General features: G+C 34.3%; 2 protein-coding genes across 2 annotated transcripts in view; both read left to right on the top strand.

The window, feature by feature from the left end:
- The first annotated feature begins 240 nt into the window (after positions 1 to 240).
- The window catches only part of LOC143253093 (protein Obscurin-like), a 68,320-nt gene continuing 43,716 nt past the window's right edge, over positions 241 to 24,844 (top strand). The window contains exons 1-2 of the mRNA XM_076506335.1: positions 241 to 322; positions 10,758 to 11,608. The gene's annotated coding sequence lies outside the window, so the exon portion shown is untranslated. The remainder of the gene's footprint in view (positions 323 to 10,757; positions 11,609 to 24,844) is intronic.
- LOC143253092 (uncharacterized) lies at positions 17,884 to 20,671 on the top strand. The gene is made up of 2 exons (XM_076506334.1): positions 17,884 to 17,957; positions 18,653 to 20,671. Exon 2 carries the CDS (start codon positions 18,692 to 18,694, stop codon positions 20,048 to 20,050), a length of 1,359 nt encoding a protein of 452 aa, XP_076362449.1. The 5' UTR covers positions 17,884 to 17,957; positions 18,653 to 18,691; the 3' UTR covers positions 20,051 to 20,671.

The following is a 24,844-nucleotide window of genomic DNA, read 5'->3' as shown; positions in this document are numbered from 1 at the left end:
TTGGAATTAAGTGTCCGAAAATACAACAGATGAAATTCAAATGCTGGCAAAATTATCATGGTTTAATATATAAATAAATAAATAAATATATATTATAAATTTTCTGTCATCTGCTAAATTAATATTTTTAATAATTACTACAAAATATTAGTATATGAACCCTATGTAGATAAGGTGAAATATATTTATTTTTTTATTACATTTCATTTTTCTCATGAAAAAATAACTTTTATATTTTTGTAGGTATTTGCAGGCAGTGAAGAAATCGCTATGTCTTATTCTAGATCGTCTTATCGCTCTTCTTCCTACCGGTATAGTGAAGGTAAGTCAGACTAAAAATCAGTAACACAAGTTTTGCGAAGGAAATACGTACATTAACATATTCTAAGCCTGAACTTGCCTTTTACTGTACAATGAATACGACTGTTTATTCACACTTAAAGACAACAAACTTTCAACTAAGATTAATGGTCTGTTTATTCACGCCAAAAATGTATTCTGAGATTGTTCATTTATGTTTAGATTCAAGTTACAATGATGATAAATGAATAAAATATTGAAAGTACCAGGTGGTGAAAAAAAGTTGAGATGTTTGTTTGTTTTTTGAATTTCGCACAAAGCTACTCGAGGGCTATCTGTGCTAGCCGTCCCTAATTTAGCAGTGTAAGACTAGAGGGAAGGCAGCTAGTCATCATACTCTTTTACCAACAAATATAGGGATTGATCGTCACATTATAACTCCCCCACGGCTGAAAGGGCGAGCATGTTTTGGTGTGACCGGGATTCGAACCAGCGACCCTCGGATTACGAGTCGAACGCCTTAACACGCTTGGTCATGCCGGGCCAAAAGTTGATATGACATGCAATGTTTCATCAGTGGCACACTGGCGTCATCAGGATACAAACGTATTAGAAGTTTGTAAAAGTGGAGAAAATCTAAAATTTTGAAAATTGTAAGAAGCGTTGGATAAGATATTCAATTAAAAGTACGTATCGGATGAACTGCGACAAGAGTCATATACTTGATGTCAGAGAGAATAACTTTGTCGTTTTAATTAATAACTCGAAGTGTAAAGGAGAAGAATTAAAATTAGTTGGGAAATAAGAGTGCATCACCTGGGTTCGTTTTAACACGTTGTCTCCCACACAACGCACCAGTGGGTCGTGACAGTCTTCCGCTAAGACCCACACAACCCACAGGTGAGTTGTGCTCGATTTTCTTTTCAAACGGACACACTTATTGGATGGGACACAACAACGATTACATATACACTCTTCCTAAACAAAAGTTATTGTAAAATGACTAGTGGGATCCTGGAAAGTATTGTCAAAATTTGCTTGGGAGTCAACGTGTTAAGAGTGATTATTTTCTGATAAATGTATTTTATATTTTTTAATGCATGGCATGTTTCACGGATTACAATTTTTGGACGATTTGTATTAATTACTTGTTATGCAATAATAGAATGCTAATGAAAGTACGAGGAACTACTTGACGGAACTGACAACGTTTATATTGTAATTAAAAGAGTGATTTTCTTCGAGTTTCTCCTAGTAATTTGCTTGGTAGTCCAAACATGTGATTTTGTGTACGAAATTATATGGCCCTCTTTCGTTCTTTTTTTTAGTGCACAAACTATTGTTTATCTTGATTCCCGTTGGGGTGAGCAACTTCACGTTAATGTTAAGTTTCAACTTGTCAATTATTTCCCAAATGGTGTTGGTATTATTTTTACGGCCCGGCATGGCCTAGTGCGTAAGGCGTGCGACTCGTAATCCGCGGGTTCGCGCCCGCGTCGCGCTAAACATGCTCGCCCTCCCAGCCGTGGGGGTGTATAATGTGACGGTCAATCCCACTATTCGTTGGTAAAGAAGTAGCCCAAGAGTTGGCGGTGGGTGGTGATGACTAGCTGCCTTCCCTCTAGTCTTACACTGCTAAATTAGGGACGACTAGCACAGATAGCCCTCGAGTAGCTTTGTGCGAAATTCCCAAACAAACAAAAAAATTATTTTTACAGTTTTTTTCAGCAGGTTAAAATGCCGTTAGGTTTTTCTCAGTTCTTTTCTCCAATACAGAATTGTTTAAAAACACGTCGTTAGTTATATAAATTTTGCTTCGTCTACGTAGTATTTCGGATTTTTCATTAATATTAAAGTTTGTATCAGGTTCTAATTTCAATTATTATTAAAAGAAAGCAACTATTTACAGATTATTGTACTTAAACAGTACTCCGTCTTTGTTTTACCCACAAATACATTAATAACGAGTCAACCTGTCTAATATGTAGCAATCGCAGAACATCACTTACACCACATTTCAATTTCCTGGTGGCTCAGTGACAAGCTTGGGTATTTATACTTCTAAAATTTGGGTTCGATCCCTGCAAGGAACACAACATAGCCCATTGTGCAGTTTTGCACAGATACAAATAAGCATTAATATAGCTTAAGAGTTACATTTTTCGAACTGTGTGTGTGTGTTCTTTTAGCAAAATCACGTTGAGCTATCTGCTGAGTTCATCTAGGGGAATCGAACCCCTGATTTTAGCGTCGTAAATCCCTAGACTTACCACTGTACTAGCAGGGGACGTTTTCGAACTAAAATGCATTAGTATCTCAGATATAAAACTTGATACTTACAATAAAGTTTGTGGTCGCGTGGATGTTTAATGAGACAGAAGGAACGGTGTGAAGTTGAACAAAAATTAACGCTATTTACAAGTAGAAAAATATATAAAAAAGTTTATCCTCTCTTTAGATTATTGTTACGATAAAGTTAACATAACACTATGTAACACAAACTTTGTTCTTGGATAATATGTGTTATTTCTTAATTGCTTATGTTGTAAAAGTACAGAAAATAGCCATTATTCCCTTCAAACTTTGCTTTTGTGACCTGGATAAAGAAATTTAGAAATTAACCCATTTTCTTTTACATAAGGTCTGAATAAAACAACATATGAATCAAGATTTACAGTTATTTATACTAAAGTTATACAAAAATGTTTAGAAGTGAGTAGTTTTTCGAGATTTGCGACTGTAATGTAAATCACTTTCACGTATCAGCCCCCTAATACTCTGATTAATAACTTAGCATAGACATCCGACCATAGGTCGACATTTCTACTAGTATGTATAAGTTGTCTCTTTATTTGCGAATTTTCCCTACTTATTTAAAGTAATTCATATGTATAAAAGTCGAAACAAAAATTATTTAGAAAAAAATCATCGTTCTCGATGTTACCTGTTTTAAAAATAACCACGATTTCGATGAAACTTAGATTGAAAAACATTTACTCGTTTGAACTCAATTTGATTTTAAGAGAAATATAAATATTAAACTGGCTTTATTATATTTTGCTCTAAAATTTATAAATCATTAGACAATAGTAAAGAAACTTTTCAAATATTTGCCACATATTATCAAAAAGATAAAAGTAAAGGAATTGAAGGTTCAGTTTTAAAAAGGTTTAAATATAATTAGAATTTATGTAAAAAACAGATATAGTAATCCTCCACAAATTATTTATGATATTCCACGATATGTGCTATCGAACACAATGTTTATAATATGTTTTTATAAGGTAAAATCACGTGAAAATATCATAACATTAGCTGATGACGCTGCTGTAAGGAAGGATACAAATACGAAAGAAAGTAATGATATATTTGTAAGGATATGGAATAATATGCGTTTTATATACGTAAATCAAGCCTTAAAATTGTTTTTATTTTAAAATTTCATTTCCAATTATTTTCAGTCATAACGGAAATTGCCTGCAGTGGCAGTACCCAAACAAAAAAAAACGATGAAGATATCCCATCTATAAGACAAAATCCAAACGCAGATGAAAAACTGATTAATAGTCGTGTAAAATCAAATAAGGGTTCGAAGTTGAGTGCTTATACCCACAACATTTAACCTCCTACTGCAGTTAGCCTTGAACGTTCTTCTAATATTAGAAACAGAAAAAAAAATCACCCTAAAAATGTCTCTACTAAAAGTTCCTTCCAACTTCCTCTCTTAAAATTTCTAATGGCTCCTAAAGTAGAACAATAAACGTACCTTAAAATTGTACAATAAATTACAGGCAACTATAAAGATCTTAAAATGAACGACATACTTTCTTTTTTATTTCTTATTCCTGTTATAAAATATTCAAGTGTAGCGCAGCTACTTGATATAAATCTTTTCTGTCCCTAATATATTGAATAAATTTCAATTTTAGTATTAACTAATTAGATGAAAGTAGCAGCATCTAGTGACAAAAAATTCATTTTCCTTATTGAAAATTTATTTATTAAAATATTTTAATATTTATTATTAAACTGCAAGAAACTTTCTCAGTCGCCAGTATTCATAAATAATTGCCTGGCATGGCCGAGCGCGTAAGGCGTGCGACTCGTAATCCGAGGGTCGCGGGTTCGCGCCCACGTCGCGCTAAACATGCTCGCCCTCCCAGCCGTGGGGGTGTATAATGTGACGGTCAATCCCACTATTCGTTGGTAAGAGAGTAGCTTAAGAGTTGGCGGTGGGTGGTGATGGCCTTCCCTCTAGTCCACTGCTAAATTAGGGACGGCTAGCACAGATAGCCCTCGAGTAGCTTTGTGCGAAATTCCAAAACAACCAACCATAAATAATTATTTTCTAGTTTATTTATGAAAAGTATAACACTATGCATAAAAGAGTTACTATTGTTACAAAGAGTTAATAATATTTTTATTATGATACAATGATGTCCTAAGCATCATACGTGGCAGTATATTTTTTTGAGGGGGGAATAAACTAATAATGTAAAAATTGAATACTCTTATCTTATTATCTTGTTTCAGTTTGATGCATGTGACGTATACTGTTGGATGTGTATTATGTAATTTCATTATCATAAGGTTATTTGTATTAATTGTGTTATAAATTGTCAACACTTTTGAAATTGTATAATTCTTGGCAATGTATTGTGTTTAATGTATCGTTCGCAATTTATGTGTATATGTATGTGGAACATCTTAGTTAGAAATTGTCTGACGCCAATTTTTATTTCTCTAAAGAGAGATGTAATTGACCTTTGTACAATTATTGTAACACCTACGTTTGTTTCAGTTTGATACATGTGACTTATATTGTTGGATGTGTATTGCGCAAGTCATGCCTGTTATCAAAATTTGTAAAACGTCCTCTAGAGTAAGAACCAACAATATATATGTGTGCGTGCGTGTGTGTGTGTTACACGAAAACACTAGCGTATCGTTGAATAACGTTGAACGTTCGAGACTCTTGATACAAAAGGTAGCCGCAAGACAGTAATGGAATATATTGTTGGTGCGCTAGAGTCAGTGTACTGCAATGCCTCGGAAGCTATTATTGTGAGTAACGCTTATTAATTGTAAAACCACAGTGACCAGGAATGTTTATAGATGTCGAATATTACTAACTGTATAACCAGAGAGATTCCGCGTTAGAGCAAACAAGAATAGAACTATCTAGCATTCCCGTCAAGTATATCTGTGTATCAACATGAATGGCCCAGCATGGTCAGGGGAAGTAAGGCGTCCGATTCGTAATCTGAGTGTGGCGGGTTCGACTCCCCGTCGCACCAAACATGCTCGCCCTTTCAGCCGTGGGGGCGTTATAAGTGATGGTCAATCCTACTATTCGTTGGTAAAAGAATAGCCCAAGAGTTGGCGGTGGGTAGTAATAACTAGCTGCCTTCCCTCAAGTCTTACAGTGCTAAATTAGGGACGGCTAGCACAGATAGCCTTCGTGTAGCTTTATGCGAACTTCAAAACAAACAAACAAACAAATCAACATTGGAGTAATTTGCTTGAATCGTTGATAAAATAGTCAGTTCTACACCAGATAGAAGACTGAATATTACTTGTGAATTTGTATACTAATTATTTCTAATAACCGTTATTATTAATTGTGTTGTGTTTGTTTTTGTTGTTTTTTATGTTAAAATATATTTATGTTAAGAAATAAAGTTGTGTGCATTAGTGATGACGAGAAAACCCACTTGCAGAGAAAAATATATAAGTAAAAATGGCTGGTTTGGGTTGAGAACTTTCTCAGCCATTTTTACTTATATATTTGTGTGTATCACTCTTCTTGGCAATAATTTTAAATTTAATACATATCAACATTTAATTAACTTCTAAATTCAAATTAAATTTTCCAGTTATTTGAAGTCATAATACTTAACATCTGTCAGTCAGTTAGTACACTTTAAAATGACGTCACATAAATAACGTTTAGCGTTGTAATTTGTAGTATCGTAACATAATGAATCACGAAAAGAATTACGTACTTTATAGGCTATAACACAGCATGACATAACTTCAACAACAACAACAACAACAAAAAATCTGGCACTCTTAATTTTGGTTTTACTTACTCTTGAAATAAAGTACTTACAGTGTGGAACTTGAAAGTGAATCCTTTTTACCACGATTTTTAAAAGAACTTGTGAAACACTTTTCCAACCATAACTTATGCACATATGCAAAAAGTTTTTTACAAATAGTGTATACACACACACACACACACACGCACACACGCACGCACACACACACACTGCTGGTCAAAATCTTAAGGCCAATGAACAATAAGAAAAAATATGCATTTTGCGTTGTTAGACTCAACCACTTATTTGAGTTGAGCTTCGAAAGATGAAAATAAGAAAAGGGGAAATAAAAATAAAAAACTTTTTTTTTTCATTTAGTAGAAAAATGTGAACACTATTAAATTAGCCTAAATATTAGCTGGTCAAAGGTTTAAGATTATACCAAAAAAGAAGTCCGAAACAGAGTAGGAAATGCCCAATAAGAGGTCTCAGTAGTGAGTTGCAAGGCCGTCATTGCGAATAACTTCAAACATTCGCTTTGACATGGTCGATATAAGTGTTTGCAGAAGGCTGGCTGGAATGTTATTCCACGTGGTGGAGATGGCTTCACGAAGATCACGCACTGTTTGTAATTGACGTCCATTTCTATAGACTTCCCTTGCCATCCACCCCCAAACATTTTCAATGGGATTCAGTTTGGATAAACACGCTGGATGGTACAAAAGAATCACGTACCTTTAAAAAAGCCCTTTAACCTGAGGGCATTGTGGATTGCAGCGTTGTCCAGCTGAAAGATCCAGTCATTTCCACACAAGTGAGGGCCTTCAGTCAATAAAAGTACTCTCTCCAACACGCCAATGCAGCCAGCTGCTGTTTGACGCCCCTGTATAACTTGAAGCTCCATTGTTCTATGGAAGGAGAAAGCACCCCAGATCATGATGGAACCTCCTCCACTGTGTTGTGTAGAAAATGTCTCCTGGGGGATATCCTTATCGTGCCAGTAACGTTGGAAACCATCTGGACCATCCAGGTTAAATTTTTTCTCATCAGAGAACAAAACCTTCGTTCACTTTTCTATGTCCCATGTTTGGTGCTTCTCAGCAAAGTTTAACCGAGCTGCTTTGTGGTGTGGCCTTTGAAGACGTTTACGGTTTTTAAAGCCTTTCTCTCGTAGATTCCGTCTTATTGTTCTTGAGTTGCATTCTGCGTCATTAAGGGCCTTTATCTGGTTCGACGATCGGCTGGTATCTTGCCGGACAATCCATCGAATCCTCCTGCTCAACGCCGGTGAAATTGTCGTGGGCTGACCACTTGAAATTCTCGTTCCGTATTCCTCAGGGTCCTTTAAGAAATTTTCAACAACAGTTTTACTACGCCCAATCTCACCAGAGATGGCACGTTGAGAGAGACCTTGCTTCTTTTCAGCTCGACAATTCTGCCACGTTCAAACTCTGAAAAAGTTGATAGAGTGTGAACACTCTGAAATTAACCTAAATATTAGCTGGTCAAAACTTTAAGACCATACTGAAACGAAGCGTTAATCGGTAAACACAAATGACTGAATTTCGTTATGTGTTTACCGATTAACGCTTCGTTTCAGTATGGTCTTAAAGTTTTGACCAGCTAATATTTAGGCTAATTTCATAGTGTTCACATTTTCCCTATTAAATGCTAAAAAGTTTTTTATTTTATTTTCCCTTTCCTTATTTTCATCTTTCGAAACTCTACTCAAATAAGTGGTTATTTCTAACAACGCAAAATGCATATTTTTTTCTTTATGCTCATTGGCCTTAAGATTTTGGCCAGCAGTGTACACACACACACAATATGTCTATATAAATTACATTTACATGCTGTTATTATTGTAACATCTAAGAGAAGATTTTATTGTATATGTCTAGATTACCACTTTCAGCTCTTTTTCCCTGCTTAAACTTCCAGACTATCTAAGAACAATTTGACAGAAATTTTCAATATGTACTTTTTATGTTAGGCCAAATTCTCAGTTATTTTGGTTTCCAATTTTTCTTTAAATACCTCACTTTTCATTAAGTTAATTACAAGATATGACGGAAGGAACTAGCTTAGAAAACAGTCCTAACGTCGTGTAGCACCTCCCAGATTAATAAACATACTTCTTGCCACATCAGAGTAACAAAAGACGTACCACTCTCTTAGAAATTCCACGGGAAGATACTTTAAGTGAAGGAGGAACCATAACATCTATCAGAACCACAGTATACTAAATTTGAAAAAAAAGTAAAGTGTTCCTCTAACTCAGTGGTTCCCAACTATTTTTATGCCCCGCACACCTAAAAAAAATTAATATGTTCTCGCACCCCTCACAGTAATTATTTATTTAAGGATGAAGGTGAAGGTGGCCAAAACAAATGTTATTTCACACCCCCTGGAACGCTATCTCTCATCCCCAAGGGGTGCGAGCACCCCTGGTTGGGAACCACTGCTCTAACTAAAATACAACAATACACGAAAGAAGCTCTAAGAACATTGGATATCTAACATCAAAGAAGATGATGCTAAAGCATCTACATCAACTTTAGCAAAGTTTCAGGCTTAGTCATCAGTCCTATTAAGATCTTGTCATCATCTAGAGCTTATGAGAGTTTCTACACTTCGATCCTAACTCACACACTTCAATAGATCAATGTGATTAAGAAAACTGTTACCAAGCTTTGGCTGTTAAGTGAACCAGACCTTAGACGTTTACAAGATTAATGGGGATAAATAGAGGGAATTGGAACAAAGATAGCCTGGAAGCTTTCTCTTGTCCGTGCAGACACAGCCAGGACCAAGCTGTACTAGCAGCTCCTAGAAAGGACTACATATATTAATAAGAAGTCCACAGCTATTTGAAAAGCTTGTTGCTGGACATAGAATAGGAAAGTAGTTCTGAGGTCCTTCTTTTCTATATGAATAAGCATGAGAGGTAGAATATTAGTACTATCAGTTTACTTACTCTGTAAAAGATACTCTCATTAAAGTGTAAACGTAACCATATATTTATTTATTCTACTGCAGATGTACAACTGGTTTGAGATTTATAGTTTTGTTGTTAACGTTTCATTGAAATTAAAATTATAGACGCTATAAAGTAAAAGAAAAGATGTATATGGTATATGAAAAATACCGGATATATCATTGCCTTTCACCTTTAAAAGGTTAATATTTACATAATCGCCAAGAAAAAATGCTTTGCACTTAAACGTGCTAGTGCATGCGTTTATTTATGGTATCTAGATATCATCCTTATTATTAGATGGTTTTACTTTTGTGCCACCATGCATCCTCCGTTGAAGTTTCTATATTTTTTCGTTGCTAGTGTTGGACAATTCCTTTGATATGTCCCAATGTTGTTGTTTTTTGGGTCTTAGCAGTCTTCCAGTTTCTTTGTTTTTTTAATAATAACTATCCATGAAAAGAGTGGCAACACACTCCGATATAACTAGTGATATCAGAATTTCAATAAACGTGTCTTCATAATACTGAATAAGATCATTTTGAAGGTTTATTTCGTCTTTTGTAAATGTTTATAAAATCAGCATATTTGACTCTCAATAGTATCTAATTTTATAACGTTTTTGTATAGCCAATTTTATTGATTCGGTTACGTTAAATTGAATTACGCCATCCAAAAAATCTTTTGACGATTTTCTGTTTTTTTTTCTTCTTTATTGGTTGGTTGTTGTTAAAAACAAACCTACACGGTGAGCTATCTGTGCTCTGTTCACCGCTCATATCGAAGGCAAAAGTAGAAGATTGATAAGCTTGGTAAAATATTTGATATCATTCGTAATATCTTAGTTAATATTCTTTTAGGCCCGGCATGGTCAGGTGGGTTAAGGCGTGCGACTCGTAATCTGAGGGTCGCAGGTTCGCATCCCCGTCGCCCCAAACATGCTCGCCTTTTCAGCCGTGGGGGCGTTATAATGTTACGGTCAATCCCACTATTCGTTGGTAAGAGAGTAGCTTAAGAGTTGGCGGTGGGTGGTGATGGCCTTCCCTCTAGTCCACTGCTAAATTAGGGACAGCTAACGTAGATAGCCCTCGAGTAGCTTTGTGCGAAATTCAAAAAACAAACAATGTTCTCCTACTAGCAGAATAGAACGACAAACCATCTGGTTTAAATAATATATATTTTTCCTTTGTTCTATCTTTACAGTCAGTATTAAGTTTTTATTATTTTCATTACACTAAAAATACTTTTGTAATCAATAAGTGAATAAATATTCAACGCAATTAAAATTAGTAATCGAGATTTCTTTGGAAATTTCCTCAAACCACCAAATTTCCTTTCGTTGTAAAATCTAAAATAAACCACATTTACAAGTAATGTATATAAAATCATTTATCAGCTTTTTCATACACTAAGAGGATTTTTTTTTACACAATCTTTAGGCTTGTCAGACGAACCTGCTGGTCGTTCTTCACTGTCTTCGTTAAAGGGCACGTCTCCTTTCACATCGTCATCCTTTCAGGACAGTGAGAAAACCCGTTCCCCAATTAGACGGTCAAGCCGTACCAGCGTGGAGGGTGACTATGAAAGAGAACCTTCTGGGTTTCGGAGACCTTCCCGAACACCTGCGACCCTTGCAGATGCTGATATAACAACCAATGTTCGTCGCTCTTACCGGTCATCACTACTAGATAATGATGATGACAACGGTCTGTATACTTATCCGCGCACTTCTCGCACACGTGATGAAGACGATGTTTTGTCACACATCCGTCATTCTTCTCGACTTACCTCTCGTGATGATAAGGATGACTCCTTGTCCTTCAGTCGAACCATCTGCTCTCGATACGAGGATGACGAAGTTTCTGGATCTTTACGTCGCTCCCCAGGTTTTTCTACCAGTAAAGATTATGATAACATTCACTCTTCTTCACGCCGGCGATCCTCCCGTATTTCTGATTTACGTGATGATGAAAGTGACACCATTACTTCTTCACGGATCCGCTCTGATCGATCCAGTACCCTAAAAGATGATAACGATATTTTGCCTTCTTCTCTTCGCCGTTCTTCTAAATCAGCAGCCTTGAACAAAGACAATGAAGACGAAAGCTTGTTATATAAAAAAAAAAGCATTCTGTCCTCATATGATGTAGATGACACAAGCAGACTGATAGTCAAGAAAAATTCGCAAACAACCATTTCATATGATATTGGAGAAATCGATAGTGAAACCTTCCTGAAAACTTCAAAAACCTCGTTTTCTTATAGTGAATCATACCCGACCGAAACACAGGTAAGGAAGATATGGCCTTTAATTTCAATTCTTATATGGGTTTGTTTTCTCCAAGTCGAGCTACAGTGTATACATGTACGCGGGTGCGCATATTGAAATACATCACTTAAACCTCTATTTTTCACAAGGTTGTATTCTTAATATATTTTAGTGAATTAAAGCGCCTCTAAAAGTAGGCAAAAGTACAAATGAAAATATTTTATGTCAAATTAAAACATGCAGAAATTGCAAACATTTCATTAAATTAATTGTTTGTTTGTTTAGGATTAAGCATAAAGCTACACAATAGGCTATCTGTGTTCTGCTCACCACGGGTATTGAAACCCGGTTTCTAGCGGTGCGAGTCCGCAGACATATCGCTGTGCCACTGGGGGAAAGGCGGCATTAGATTAGACCAAAGCATTTAGAAATGGTAAAAGGTTCATTAGATTACATGTAGAGATTTTTAAAAAGTTTCACATGTTAATTAAACTAAATATGAGAACTTCTTAAAACTTTAATAAATTAATCCAAATAACGTAGAAAGCGTAAAAACTTATATGTTAAAGCCAACCAAAGCATTATAGGTAACCACATAGCTACCAATGTAGCTTTAAAAATTCAGAATAAGTTTATATAAAGATAAACAAATTTAATTGTAGTTATTAAACTGTAATAGTAAAAACTGGAGCATATTTTATATATATTTAAAATATTAATATTGGGAAATGAAATTTGTAAATTAAAATTTAAGATTTATTGACAATTTTAAACTTGAGCATTCTGTTGATAACAATGTTTTTGTAGTGAAGAAGTATTTGTTGTTTCTCTTTACCAAAGTGAATTGTGCTAATTAGGTAAAGAATATCACTAGCATTTTTACAAGCGCTAGTAAAGTACAGATCTTTGTAATATTATTTCTTTGAAAATCTTTTTATTAAAGAAAACTGAAGTTTGAGTAAATATAAATATACAACTTATAGCCTAGGTACTTCCTATATTTGTTGAAAGACGTTGCCGAAACCGCAAACGTCCGTTGTCAATGAAAAATATAAAGACTGTACAAGCCTTGATCTTAAAATTCACAGTAAAATACTTTTATTTTTATCAATACAAAAAAAAAACTAGTGTTAATATTACTAAAAACAAGTTTCTGTATTACTTTTGCCTCCAAGTATTACATTTTCTCTGTGCATTTAATGACGTTACTGTGATAATACACGTATTCAAACAAGCTCTGTCTTTCACAATACTAAATTATTTTGCTGTTTATCGACTAGAATACAAAAATCCACAGTAACAGTCATTTTAATACAGTAAATAAATCTAAATTGTTACGATGATTTATGTAGTTCGAAATCCAAAACAATTATTATTTTATAAGATTTTTGGATTGTTTGCTTCTGTATTAATGCAAAGCTACAAAATATGCAATGTGCAATCTGTATACGACTGGGATCGAAACCCAGACTTTAACGTTATTAGTTCTTAGACCTTCCTCTAATCCAATGAAGATTTTCATAATGGACATCAGTATCTGATAAAAAGTGTAATACTCACTTTAGCTGATTTTAATGTGATTTATACCTCATTACCTGAAGGCTTTAGTGTTACACTTTATATGAAGTTGTAGTATGTATAATATATATGTAATAATGCCAAATGAAAATGAAATACTTGATAGCTATATTAGCGGGAATAATAACCTATGTATATTATTTGAAAGACGAAAGGCGAAAGACTTTCGAAACGTCGTACTCTACACTTGTGTCTATACAACAGACGGTTACCGTCCATTCTACAAAGTTTCAGCACTTGTGTATTATTTAAATAATCTAAATATTTAATAATTTCCATTTTATTCATATAACGTTGATATTTATATAACAATATTCAATGTCTACTTTTAAATGGTAACAAACGCATCATCAGCCGAAAACACTTTTACAGGGATTCTCCGAAAACGGACTCCAAATTCGATATTCATTTACATTAGAGCACTTACCCTTCATAACTTGGTTAAAGACATTAACTTTGAATTATAGTGGCAATGGCCATTAAAGTGAAAAAAATGTAAAATAGTAGTTGAAGCATCAAGTTTGCGTTACAGTGCCGCCTAAATGTAGGCCATAGGTACATGAGTTTGATACTTTATTGATAGCGAATGTTTTTTGTTGGGTTTTTTTCAGTAAGATGTAACTGTAATTCCGTTCAATGTTTATGTGGGATGCAACTGAATAAGATGTAGTTATAACTAATATTCTGTTTGATGTAAAATAATCTGTCTTGAATTTGAGCACGGTATAAATGAAAATCTAAAACTTGTCACTCTTGTTCATTTTTTTTGTATAAATTATAAATCTTTTCAACAGATTACTGAAGAATATGAGAACATCCATTGTTTTGTTTTGTTTTCGTATTTGTATGGTATTTGTGTTTTTCTTTTTGTTTTGCTTTAATTTCCAAACTGTAGTTCATCAAGTTAATTTTTAATGGATTAAAATAACAATGAAAAACTTGTGAAATTCATTTATTGAGCGAATTTTATGTTTTAAATTATTTTGTCTCAAGTAATCGTTGAAGCCATTCTTATGTAATGCACACTTTTAAAATGCTTTTTCTTTGCACATTTTCCCTGAATAACTTCATAAAATTTCATTATTAGATCAAACTGTTGTTTTATTCGTTTCCAAGCTTGGAAACCATAATTTAATTAGCTGTTGTAAAAATCGATAAGAAAACAAAAACGTAAAAGCATTTATTTATCTCCAGTCTTCATCTTATGTGGGATTACGGAATTTTATCTTTTCATACAGAAGTAGTTTTATATATTTATAAACTTTTTCCAGCCCGAGTAACTATTATAGTTTCCCTGACAAATATTCTTTTCTCTCCTCTGTTTTATACATGATGATTACAAAGAAAACCTCACATTTAAAATGATTAATTTCAAACACATTCGGAATAGTAAATTTAATTCAGTAAAAGTTACATGGTAAAAGGTGTTTCAAACTCCTACTGTACTTCCTACTTAAATCTTTTCCCTTGGTGTGGGTGCTAGTTTATCCTCTCCAGGATATGTACGTCCACTCACGTGTTTGCCGTGCGTAGCGACCTCTGAAGGAGAGGAATGGATCCTGATGAGTGGGGGATCCAAAGTCAGTATACCATTTTAGCCTTTAATTCCTATAGACGAGTGCCCCCCTACAGTTAATCTGCTGGTCCTGTATGGGCTTTCATAACGGGTGTTGTGGATATTGTGTTTGATGGTGGTATTTGGGTATATTGCTTACGAAACCCTGGGATTGTTGCAATGTCTTTGTTTGGCATTGAGGTGCGTTCTCTCATAGGATTCCATTTCTCCTTTCATTATGGATCCCCCAAATCCTTCAAAATCTAAAATCGTAAAAAAACCAGCTAACTGGTAAATGGTCATATCTTTAAGACTGAACAGTAATCTCCACCCCCATACTGCCCCTCTTCTTCATTTTCTTATCCTGCATTCTATGTCAGACAAACTCTTAGGGTAAATGTCTCCTTTTTTTGTCCAGAAGGAATTAGAGGGGTTTGCTGGTTCTCCAGAGTCAGTCAAGAAGCTAGATTCTGGAGACATCTTGTTCGAAACATCTACCCGAAAATATAGTGAACTTCTCTTGAAATTGAAAACCTTTTCAGATATACACATTTAGGCTACTCTCCAAACTGTTCCTTATGAGTAATTATTTTTGAAACAGATTTGAAGAACACCCACGAAACGGAAATTCTCACTGGTGTTTCCAAATAAGGAGTTTTCATGATACAACGTATCTATACTCATAAAGAAGGAATTATGCTACCTAGCAATTTTCTTATTTTAATGTTTACATCGCTACGTCCACCTGCTGCTGTCAAAGCAGGTCATATAAACTTTAAGGTAAGACCATATTCTTCCAACTTTTTCCAGTGTCAGCAGTTCGGTCATTCAAAGACGTCTTGTCGTGGTTCTATGACGTGTGCTCGTTGTGGTGGCAAATCAAAGATCATAATCCTACGAGTGCGAATTGGATCCTTACTGTGTTAATTGTAATGGTTCCTATCCCTCTTACTATCACTCTTGCCCTAAGTTAGTGGAGGAGAAAGAGGTACATTGATAAAAATATTTAACATTTGTTTTCTGGAGGCTCGAAAGTTATTGTCTCCAAGTTTGTCACAATGTATGCAGCTGCACTACGTTCCATTACTACAGTGACTGTACAGACAGTGCTTCCTGTACTTCTGTCAGAGTCTTTTTATTATGATGTGGAGACTCCTTTTGACTTCAATGGATAATCGAGTTAACAAGTCCATGCCTACTCCTATCTCTGTTCCGACCATTCTTTTCATTGACTGGCTGGGTTCACTTCCTTCAGCCCTAGCTTCTGGTGGCTGTTATGTTCCATCTTCTTTAGTCCCGAGATGCAAAATAATTATTCGTTTGCACCCTCAGTAACTGGAACCTATGTTTCCTGACAGACCTGCCTACTCAATCTAGGGCATTATCTCTAGAGAATGACAGACCCCTTTTTAATAAAGAAAAATGGCGTGATCATAAACAGAAGAATTCTTCATTCAGTTACCTTCCACCTAGGTGAAGATTTCTACTTTGATACACTTGAACCGTCGAGGTTCCTGTTCTTATCTGGATGGTATTAAGGCCTTGATTGATTCCTATCAACCCATTTTTCTTTTCTTACAAAAAACATATCGGAAACCTGCCAGTATAATTACCTTTTGGTAGTTTATATCAGAATGACAGGTTGTTTGATGGGCGAGTGCATAAAGGAGTAGTGCTGCTGGTTTACCAGCGTCTGCTAACCTGTCTGTGTAACTCAATACACCCTTGGAAGCTATAGCCATCCGTGTTTCCATGGGTTGTACCATCACTACTTGTTCCCTCTACCAAAAACTAACCTAGCAACTTAAATCTCTTTTTTCACTAATTAGTTCTTATTAACCTCTCGTTTAACAATACTAGATTGCAGGAGTAAATGAACACTATCCAGAACAGGTGATTCTTGTAAGAAATTCGTTGATGGGTAAGCTTGATATGCTGATTGAGAATAATAGCAGACACACTGAATACCTTCTGTGATAATTATACAGAGAATTATACCGCATTTAAACTTTCCGGCATAAAGTTACAATTTTAAATGTGTCTCTGACGAAATTTAATATTCCTAGAAAAAATATTAAAATATAAAGTTGCTTTTTATAAGGACCATGTAAATAAAGCTACGCAGTTTATTTGATCTAAAGTTGAAAGACATGTTGCTATGTTTTGTGTTACACTTTGTGCTTACCATAGGAATCGAAACCAGAATTTTCACGTAATAAGTCATCATATTTATCGCTGAACCACGAGGAGTGAGGGTCAAAGTGGCAAATTTAATTATTGTATTTTCACAAGAAGTGAAACATTACACAGAAAGTAGCTAGTTCACACCATCTACTTCAAACTCTTGAGCTGCTCTTTATCAACGAAAAGTGGGATTAACTGTCTCTTTATAACACTTCCACGGCGGAAATAATGAGCATGATCGGCAAAGTGTTGCAATTACACGAACTGTAGCTTACGAGTCAAGTACCCTAACTACTAAACTGGATTAGGCAAAGTCAAAATGGAGGCTAAATTAAACATTTGTATCTCTTTGAATAAGTTTGAATTTGCCTGAATTTCTTCCTGCATGTATTTACAATGCTGCTAAAGTACATTATTGTATAGCAATATTTTTCTTCTTTTTTTTTTAATTTCGCGCTAGCTGTCCCTAAATTTTCCCAGTGTAAGACTAGAGGGAAGGCAGCTAGTCATCACCCCATCAGTAACTCTTGCGCTACTCTTTTACCAACGAATAGTGGGATTGACCGTCACATTATAACGCCCACACGGCTAAAAGGGCGAGCATGTTTGATGTGATGGGGATTCGAACCTGTGACCCCATTACCTGTGACCCTTGGCATTACGAACACCAAATATACGACCACGTAAATAGAAGAATAAAACTACACTGAGACTCATGTTCTTCCTAAGTACGTTTTCTCATAAACAACTGTCATGGACTTCTACGTGTCCTTAATTTGTATATGTTTTCAGACATTTAACGTTGGAGATGTATTTATTAACCCATTCATAAAAAAATGAAACAGAAGATGATCGTCTCATAAGGCTCTGTTTAGCTCAAAAACATCATGGCCTTTTTAGTTTCTATGTTTAGAGTGTGACTAGCACCTAACAATTTAAAGTTCTGCGCATCTCCCAAAGAAAATATAACACACAGTATGTAGCTTCCCGCTGGGAAACACCTGCGCACGAGGTACTTAATGGTTTGTGAAGGCGGAAAAATGTGTTATTCTGGTAAGATCGTTTATACTGTTATATATTATATTTTTGTAACTTTTCCTTAAGGACCATCATTAATAAAATCTTCCCACGGGGCCTGTAGTTGTTCAAACTTGGCAGCTAAGCCTTGTTCTATTACAATTTATAACATTAAGCATCATAAGAACAAGAATTCCAGCAGGTTTCTTAAATACCTGGTAAGAACTATGAGTTACACCTGGAGTAGTTTTGTGTGCCCTCTATGCTTGAATCAAAATTTATTGAAATTCCTTATCTGTTTATTGGAAGCAGTCGACAAAATATTGGTCATGTAATTTTCGACTATCACTCACTAAGGAAGCTGACTGTCGTCGAAAAATATTACCTAGCTGAAGATAAATTTGTCTATTTTTGTATTTTTCATCTGTTAAATAATCTTACATCTTAAATTTGTGCATGATGGATACTTTTATCGACAAGACACAATAAATTAAATGAAACTTCTAATCTCTCATGCGTCATCCGCAACTTATTATAATGAAAAGTGTGAAAGAATTTCCGAAAACTGATTTTAACATGAAATTGCAGAATTTTTTTTTAAAATAACAACAACATCCGAAATGTTGAAAGATTACATAACGGGTAAATGGCTTCTAATTTAAGCGATCTGGTTTTATTGTAACTGTTAGAATTGAAGATATCTGTAAACTTTCGTATGTATTGTATTTCAGAACCATTTTGCATAAAACGTGACATATGATGGTAACAATATGTCATCCGGTACTGACAGAATACCATTGGTTAGTGGCAGAGGATCGTTTTGCCGAATCACTCAAAAAAGCGTTTCCATGGAAGAATATAAATACGTTCCTTACTTTAAATACTTGCGACCCGACCAAACTACTGGCTGTCGAATAACCCAAAAAAGTCTAGGTATGGGTGATTATAAGTACATATATCCTATAATTGATCAAACTGGAAAAACAAAAATGATTAGTGAGCATGAATTTCACTGCAGAATAACAGCAAAGTATCATGCTATGGCAGGTCATAAATATATTTACCCAGTGTTAGCTAGGAACCATGAGGAAATAAGTCGTGGGGACCTTATTCCTGTTACTACAGATGATGATATGATTCAAGATGTGTTGGTTCCAGATGAACTGCATATTATAATAAATGGCAGTATTCATGAAGTACTAAAAAATAAAAATGGAACTGACTTGTATATATCTGGTAAAGAAGGCGATATATTTCCAGCAGGTATAAAGACGATAATCATATGTGAAAAAAAGGTGGAAGGTAAAGTAAAAAGAAACAGAACAGCACCGTTGTGTTTGAATAGAAAAAATGACAGTATATGTATAACAGATTTACATTCTTCTGAAAATCCTCGAATAAAAACACTGAAAGATGTTTTAAAGAGAACAAAAGATGAAGGACTTATGCAAACCTCCTGGAAGCCTGAGATAGAAAACGTTGGTAATTTACAAAGAAAGAAAGAACCCAAAAATGTAATTATTTCAAAATTCAAAAATAAATACACAAGTACAAAATCGAATCATAATTTTCAAGGGAATGAAAAAACAGAAAATGAAATGCCTCCAAGTTTTGAAAGTAAAACCACAGAGAAAACACGAATCGAAAACTTACAAAATGTATCTCTTTCTGAAGTTGAAACTGAAACTAAAGATAATCAATCACTTGACAAGTTTCAAGAAATGGAAAAATCAAAAGACAAGTTGGATTCAAATAGCGAAATTAAACTTTTTAGGCAGAAGTCTGTTGACGATTTAAAATATAAGGAAAAGTCACAAAATGAACTATTTGCAAAATCTCAAACAAAAGAAACGAATAAATTTTCAACTGAAAATGTTCAAGAAAATAAACATATTAAATTAACTTCTTTTGAGTTCAAGAATAAAAAAAGAATTATCCAAGAAGAACAAAATATAATAGATAAAAACGTAATCTCTAAAAGTCTCACGGATGACTGTAACAAAACATTTGACTCTTTTTCTTCTACTCGTTATGAAACTAGCCAAAGTAAAGGAAATTTAAACTTATGTGATGGTTTAGAAAGTAAAGTAGATGACATGTGCGATTCTTTTTTCATTTACTGGTTATGAAACTAGTCACAGTAAAGGAAACTCGATTTTGTGTGATGATTCAGAAGCAAAATTACTAAATGATTTCAATGAGTTTGAAGTAAGAGGAACTGAATGGTGTTCAGAAAAAGATAAGAGAAGTTCTGTAGTTGGGGCTCAATCATGTTCATTATTTGAAAACAATATGACTATCTCAAGAGTAAATATGTATGATCAATTCGAAGAAACTAATTGCACGAGAAACTGTGAATATATGTCTGAAACAGATATGGAAAATGTCATCCAAAAGAAACAAGATGTCAAAAACGTATCTTTCTTACATTCAAGAGATTTTCGCTCCAACGATTTATTAGAATTAAAAAGTGAGAACGAAAAAGAACAATTTGTGCCTAAACCAATCGAATCGGAATATTCTATGGAACTCTTACCTATAGTCATTGAATTTGAAAAAGAAGGAAATAATAGTAAAAAACTTGGCGGAAGAAAATCAATTTAAGTTAGAATCGGTTCACTCCAAGTATTCTTCTTGCCACGCGTTACTTGAAGGTCATAAAATTGCGAAAGAGAATCATAAAAGTATCAGCTTAACTGCGAAAGATCAAACTAACTCTGAAGTCACTGATTCAAAAGACTCTTTTGTCCAGGCTGTACATGAAGTTAGTGAACTTAACAAAGAAAACTCTCAAGATGTTAGCTCAGCAGAAATAATGCTAGCCAAGGAATCTTCTCGACGTCACGTGACAATGGATGCACACAACATACTTTCCGCTCAGTCAAAAGAAACTTATTTCGCTCCTTTCGTAGGCCTCCTAGTAAATGCTGACTCCAAAGACCAAAACTGTGTTATATGCACAAGTAATGGTCGTTATACTGTATCACATGAAGTAGTTGAGTCTAAATCTAGTTCAGGCACTTTAGTTTCGAGAGCTAGCAGTTTCATTGCCAGAAAAGAACATACTGAAGAACAAAGTGAATTTATTAACGTTGAGAAAGGCAACATATTACATGACTGCGATCATAATACAGTTTTGAAAACTGTTGTTGAACCAAAAGGTGAAAAACGAATTTTTAGCACAAGGAATCACGATAATTCAGGTTTTGAAGATAAATTCAAAGAAGTGATTCAACACAAGCACTCTAAAGATATTGTTCATACGTCAGACTTAACATTTACATCAGGAGAACGTAAACTGCAAGAAAGTGGAAATGCCAAAAGTGATGATTATTACCTGCAAAGAACGAATGTACAAGTAGCACAATGTTTTAAGAGAGGTGAAACAGCCCTAACGAGTACAAAACCTATTGTTGTTGGTTCATCACATGAAGCTATGTCATCTCGCCCCAAAGGAAAGTTTCGTCATGTGCCAAAAAAGGTGAATAGCTCTTAACGTTTGTTTAAAATTTGCTTTAATTTACTTATGCTTGTTTTAACGGAAATCTTTTTATTGTAAGTTTTTACTCCAAATTTGACAACACAAAAAGGACAACACAATTTATATAAAAATGTTTCCTTGTTGGTCTTATATAAAGTCTGACTAGTCCTTTAATGCATATACTACCTAGAGGCGCCATGATTATACTCTCATGTATGTAATTTTATGTCAATAAAGTGTGCTTAGTGTTGATAGCTCATTGTATAGATTTGAGCTTCAGAAATAAACAACATACTTTTATCGTTATTGGTGTTTATTTAACTATTGCAGTATACTATTCGTTGTTATTAAATCTTCTTATTTCATTATGTAAATTTGTATTGTTGTTTTCATGCTGAACGACCAGGATATATCTTTGTCGTTACTGTCAGTTTGTCCTTTAGAGATGTACACTAAGATTTGTTTTCGTTATCATATTATCTTTAGTGGCTACTTTACCTTCTTTGTAATATTTAAGCTTGGTACCATTAAATATAATATTTTCTGTTAACTGTTGATATATTTAATTCCACATTTATTTAAAAAATCGTTACTTATTAAGGTAATACGTTTACTTTTTGTGCATTTCTTTCGTTACTGACAATTCCAGGGGTGTCGTTAGATACTACACACGTAGCCCGTGCTCTGAATCCACAGTTGATGCCTTGAAAAATCAAATAGAAAACCATGATCGATATCATACTGAAAAGCCGAATCTTTTAAGCGCCTAGAGACGCTTCTGGGTTGTTCTTATAATCCTTAGTTCCTATTATTGAACTTGTATAGCAATTATTAACGTTAACCTATAAAACTGTGTTTTTAAATTGGTACAGTTACTGATACTCGTGTAGCCACTGCATAAGTTACTGATACTTTGTATCCTCTGTATGTTTATTCTTATCATTTGGCATATCTATATGATGACAAATATTTACATATCTGTCATACTCTCGTTACTCAATTCACTTTATACGCGTAAGAATATAATGTACTGATAAAATATGTAAGATATAACGTACGAATAAATTGCAGAGGAGTAAGAGCCAAATTACAAGTGAGCAAGGAGATTTAAGCTCCAGGTTTATTTTATTAAGCAAAGCGAGGGGAATGTGCGGGTCCAAAGCTCACTTCAGAGCCCTAGAGGGTCTCCTTGGATTCTGGGTTAAAGCTTCTTCTGCTTTTCCTGAGAGTAATCTTCCCAATTTTGATGCATTTTTACTGGGACAGGTTGAAAAAGTTGCAGCCCCCCTGCTTCCTACGCCACTGATAACATACGTATTGATAAAAGATGTAAAAATAAAACATAGAATATATTATTCTATGATATAACGTATCATAGAACCAATCTGTATTTCAAATCTAAAGACATTTTAAAAAATATGGTTATATATTAAATAAATGGTTAACTTTATAATAATTACAGCATATTAACATAAAATACAAAAAAGTTAATATATACTTCTTCTAATGCCATGAATATTTTCAAAAGATAAGATACGTGTCCAATATTAATTATAAATGTACTAATTATTTTCTAGGTAATCACCGGTTGTTCACAACTTATATTTTATGTATAAAGTAAACGAGAAAAGAATTAGCTCGAAAACCTTGTCAATTACCTAAGATAATGATGCATTCTTGCATTAGGTTCATGTTTCACTTATATTTTTCTTATAAATGTAAGTAAACTCTCTTGACAATAACTTTTGCATTTAACTGATTGCGCCAAACATCACGTGCTTTTAACATATAATTATTTACATGCATATTATTGTGGTTGCCAGTTCATGTGTATTATATGGAAAGTTTAAAATTTGAAGACTTGGTTCTGCAACTTTTTTTTTCCCAGGATCTTAATGATTTCGTTGAGTGAGGCTCAAATATTCACTTAGCGTATATTTCAATCTTGTTTTTTTTTTAAACAAATTCCGATCATATATATTTATCGCATCCCAACGGGCACACGAGCTCTGCTAGTGAGGGAAACGCGTTATCGATGTGATTGAAATATTATTATACATTCTTTTCATTGGAAAGAAAAAAGAATAACTTAATGGACTGAATAAAATATGCCGTGTTTAAAAAACAAAATACAATAAATTTAATACTGTTGTATTATGGCAAATATAACTTGGTCTATGCATGGCTGCTGTATCTCGCTGTAAGTTAACTTTTGATACTTGGCCCAGTGTCTACAAAACCAATACAACGTATTAAGCAAAGTCTGAGAATAGAAACAACAGAAAAAATTCTTTTAATGAAAAGACATTCTAAATCTGTTAGAAAAATCTGCTTGCACGTTGTTGGCCAGATCTTTCGCTGGAACACCTAAATATAGGTGAGGTATATCCTTGAGACGTGGTAGAAAAAGAGTCGTTGAGCTCGTGCTCTATTTTAAACAGCAATATTAAGCTTTATGATACACTTTGATGCAGGATCCCAGTAGATATTTAATTTTCCTTTAAAAAGAATCCGTCGTATCTAAAGCACTACTTGACAAAAGTAAATGTGCATGCGCGCACGTGCTTATAACTGGCAATCTCTAAACCAGGCACGAACCCTTGGGACCCCCCCTCGGCAGAGTAATAAAGGGATCGGCATAAGGATTTAATCCCCGTATGTTATCTCAACAGACCCATATATTTTACTCGTGCGTTAAACGGGTAAAACTGTAAATCAGCCAGAATATAAATGATCGGAGCTTTATAAACTTGCTTGAAATCACTAAATTAAAAGCTAATTCATAATATAAATGTTGGCATTTGTGAAGTGAAACGAAGATTTTAGCGCTTAGTATTGTTTTATGATATATCGGCAATTATAGAGCTAAGAATAATTTAAAAATTTAGGATATTATTTGTAAAGACGATCATGGTATAAAGCGAAAAAAAAAAGATATACATGGGCCGCAAATGGAAAAAGAGGGAATTTATCCATCAATATTTGCCTACATAATCTTATAATAAGCTTGATTTATGTATGTTGGTTTAACATGATAAACAATTTCAAATAATGTCTTCTATTACGAAAAATTCTGGTCAGTCATCTAACACTTTTCAGTTTTTAAAATCAGACGTGGTTGAACAAATTTTATTAGTTATTAAAGCACGTTTATTGCTTTAATCCGTTTTCATAATTTTATTTACTTAGCTGATATATGGAGATGTTTAAAGCAGTGAATATTTCGAAATCCCCAAATTCTAATAAAAATCATTACATTGTTTTTAATTTTGCGCAAAGCTACATGAGGATTATCTGTTCTAGCGGTCCCTAATTTAGCAGCGTAAGACTAGAGGGATGGCAGCTAATCATCACCACCCACCGTCAACTCTTGGGCTACTCTTTTACAAACGAATAGTGGGATTGACCATAATTTTATAATGCCCCTACGGCTGAAAGAGCG

Source organism: Tachypleus tridentatus, chromosome 6, assembly GCF_004210375.1.
Source record: "Tachypleus tridentatus isolate NWPU-2018 chromosome 6, ASM421037v1, whole genome shotgun sequence".
NCBI classification, from domain to species: Eukaryota; Metazoa; Arthropoda; class Merostomata; order Xiphosura; family Limulidae; genus Tachypleus; species Tachypleus tridentatus.
The sequence above is the reverse complement of the archived record's forward strand: the minus strand, read 5'-3'. Positions and strand labels throughout refer to the sequence as shown.

Excerpts from the sequence above, each read along its gene's own strand:
- LOC143253092 (XM_076506334.1), top strand. The coding sequence starts at position 18,692 with ATGTCATCCGGTACTGACAGAATACCATTGGTTAGTGGCAGAGGATCG.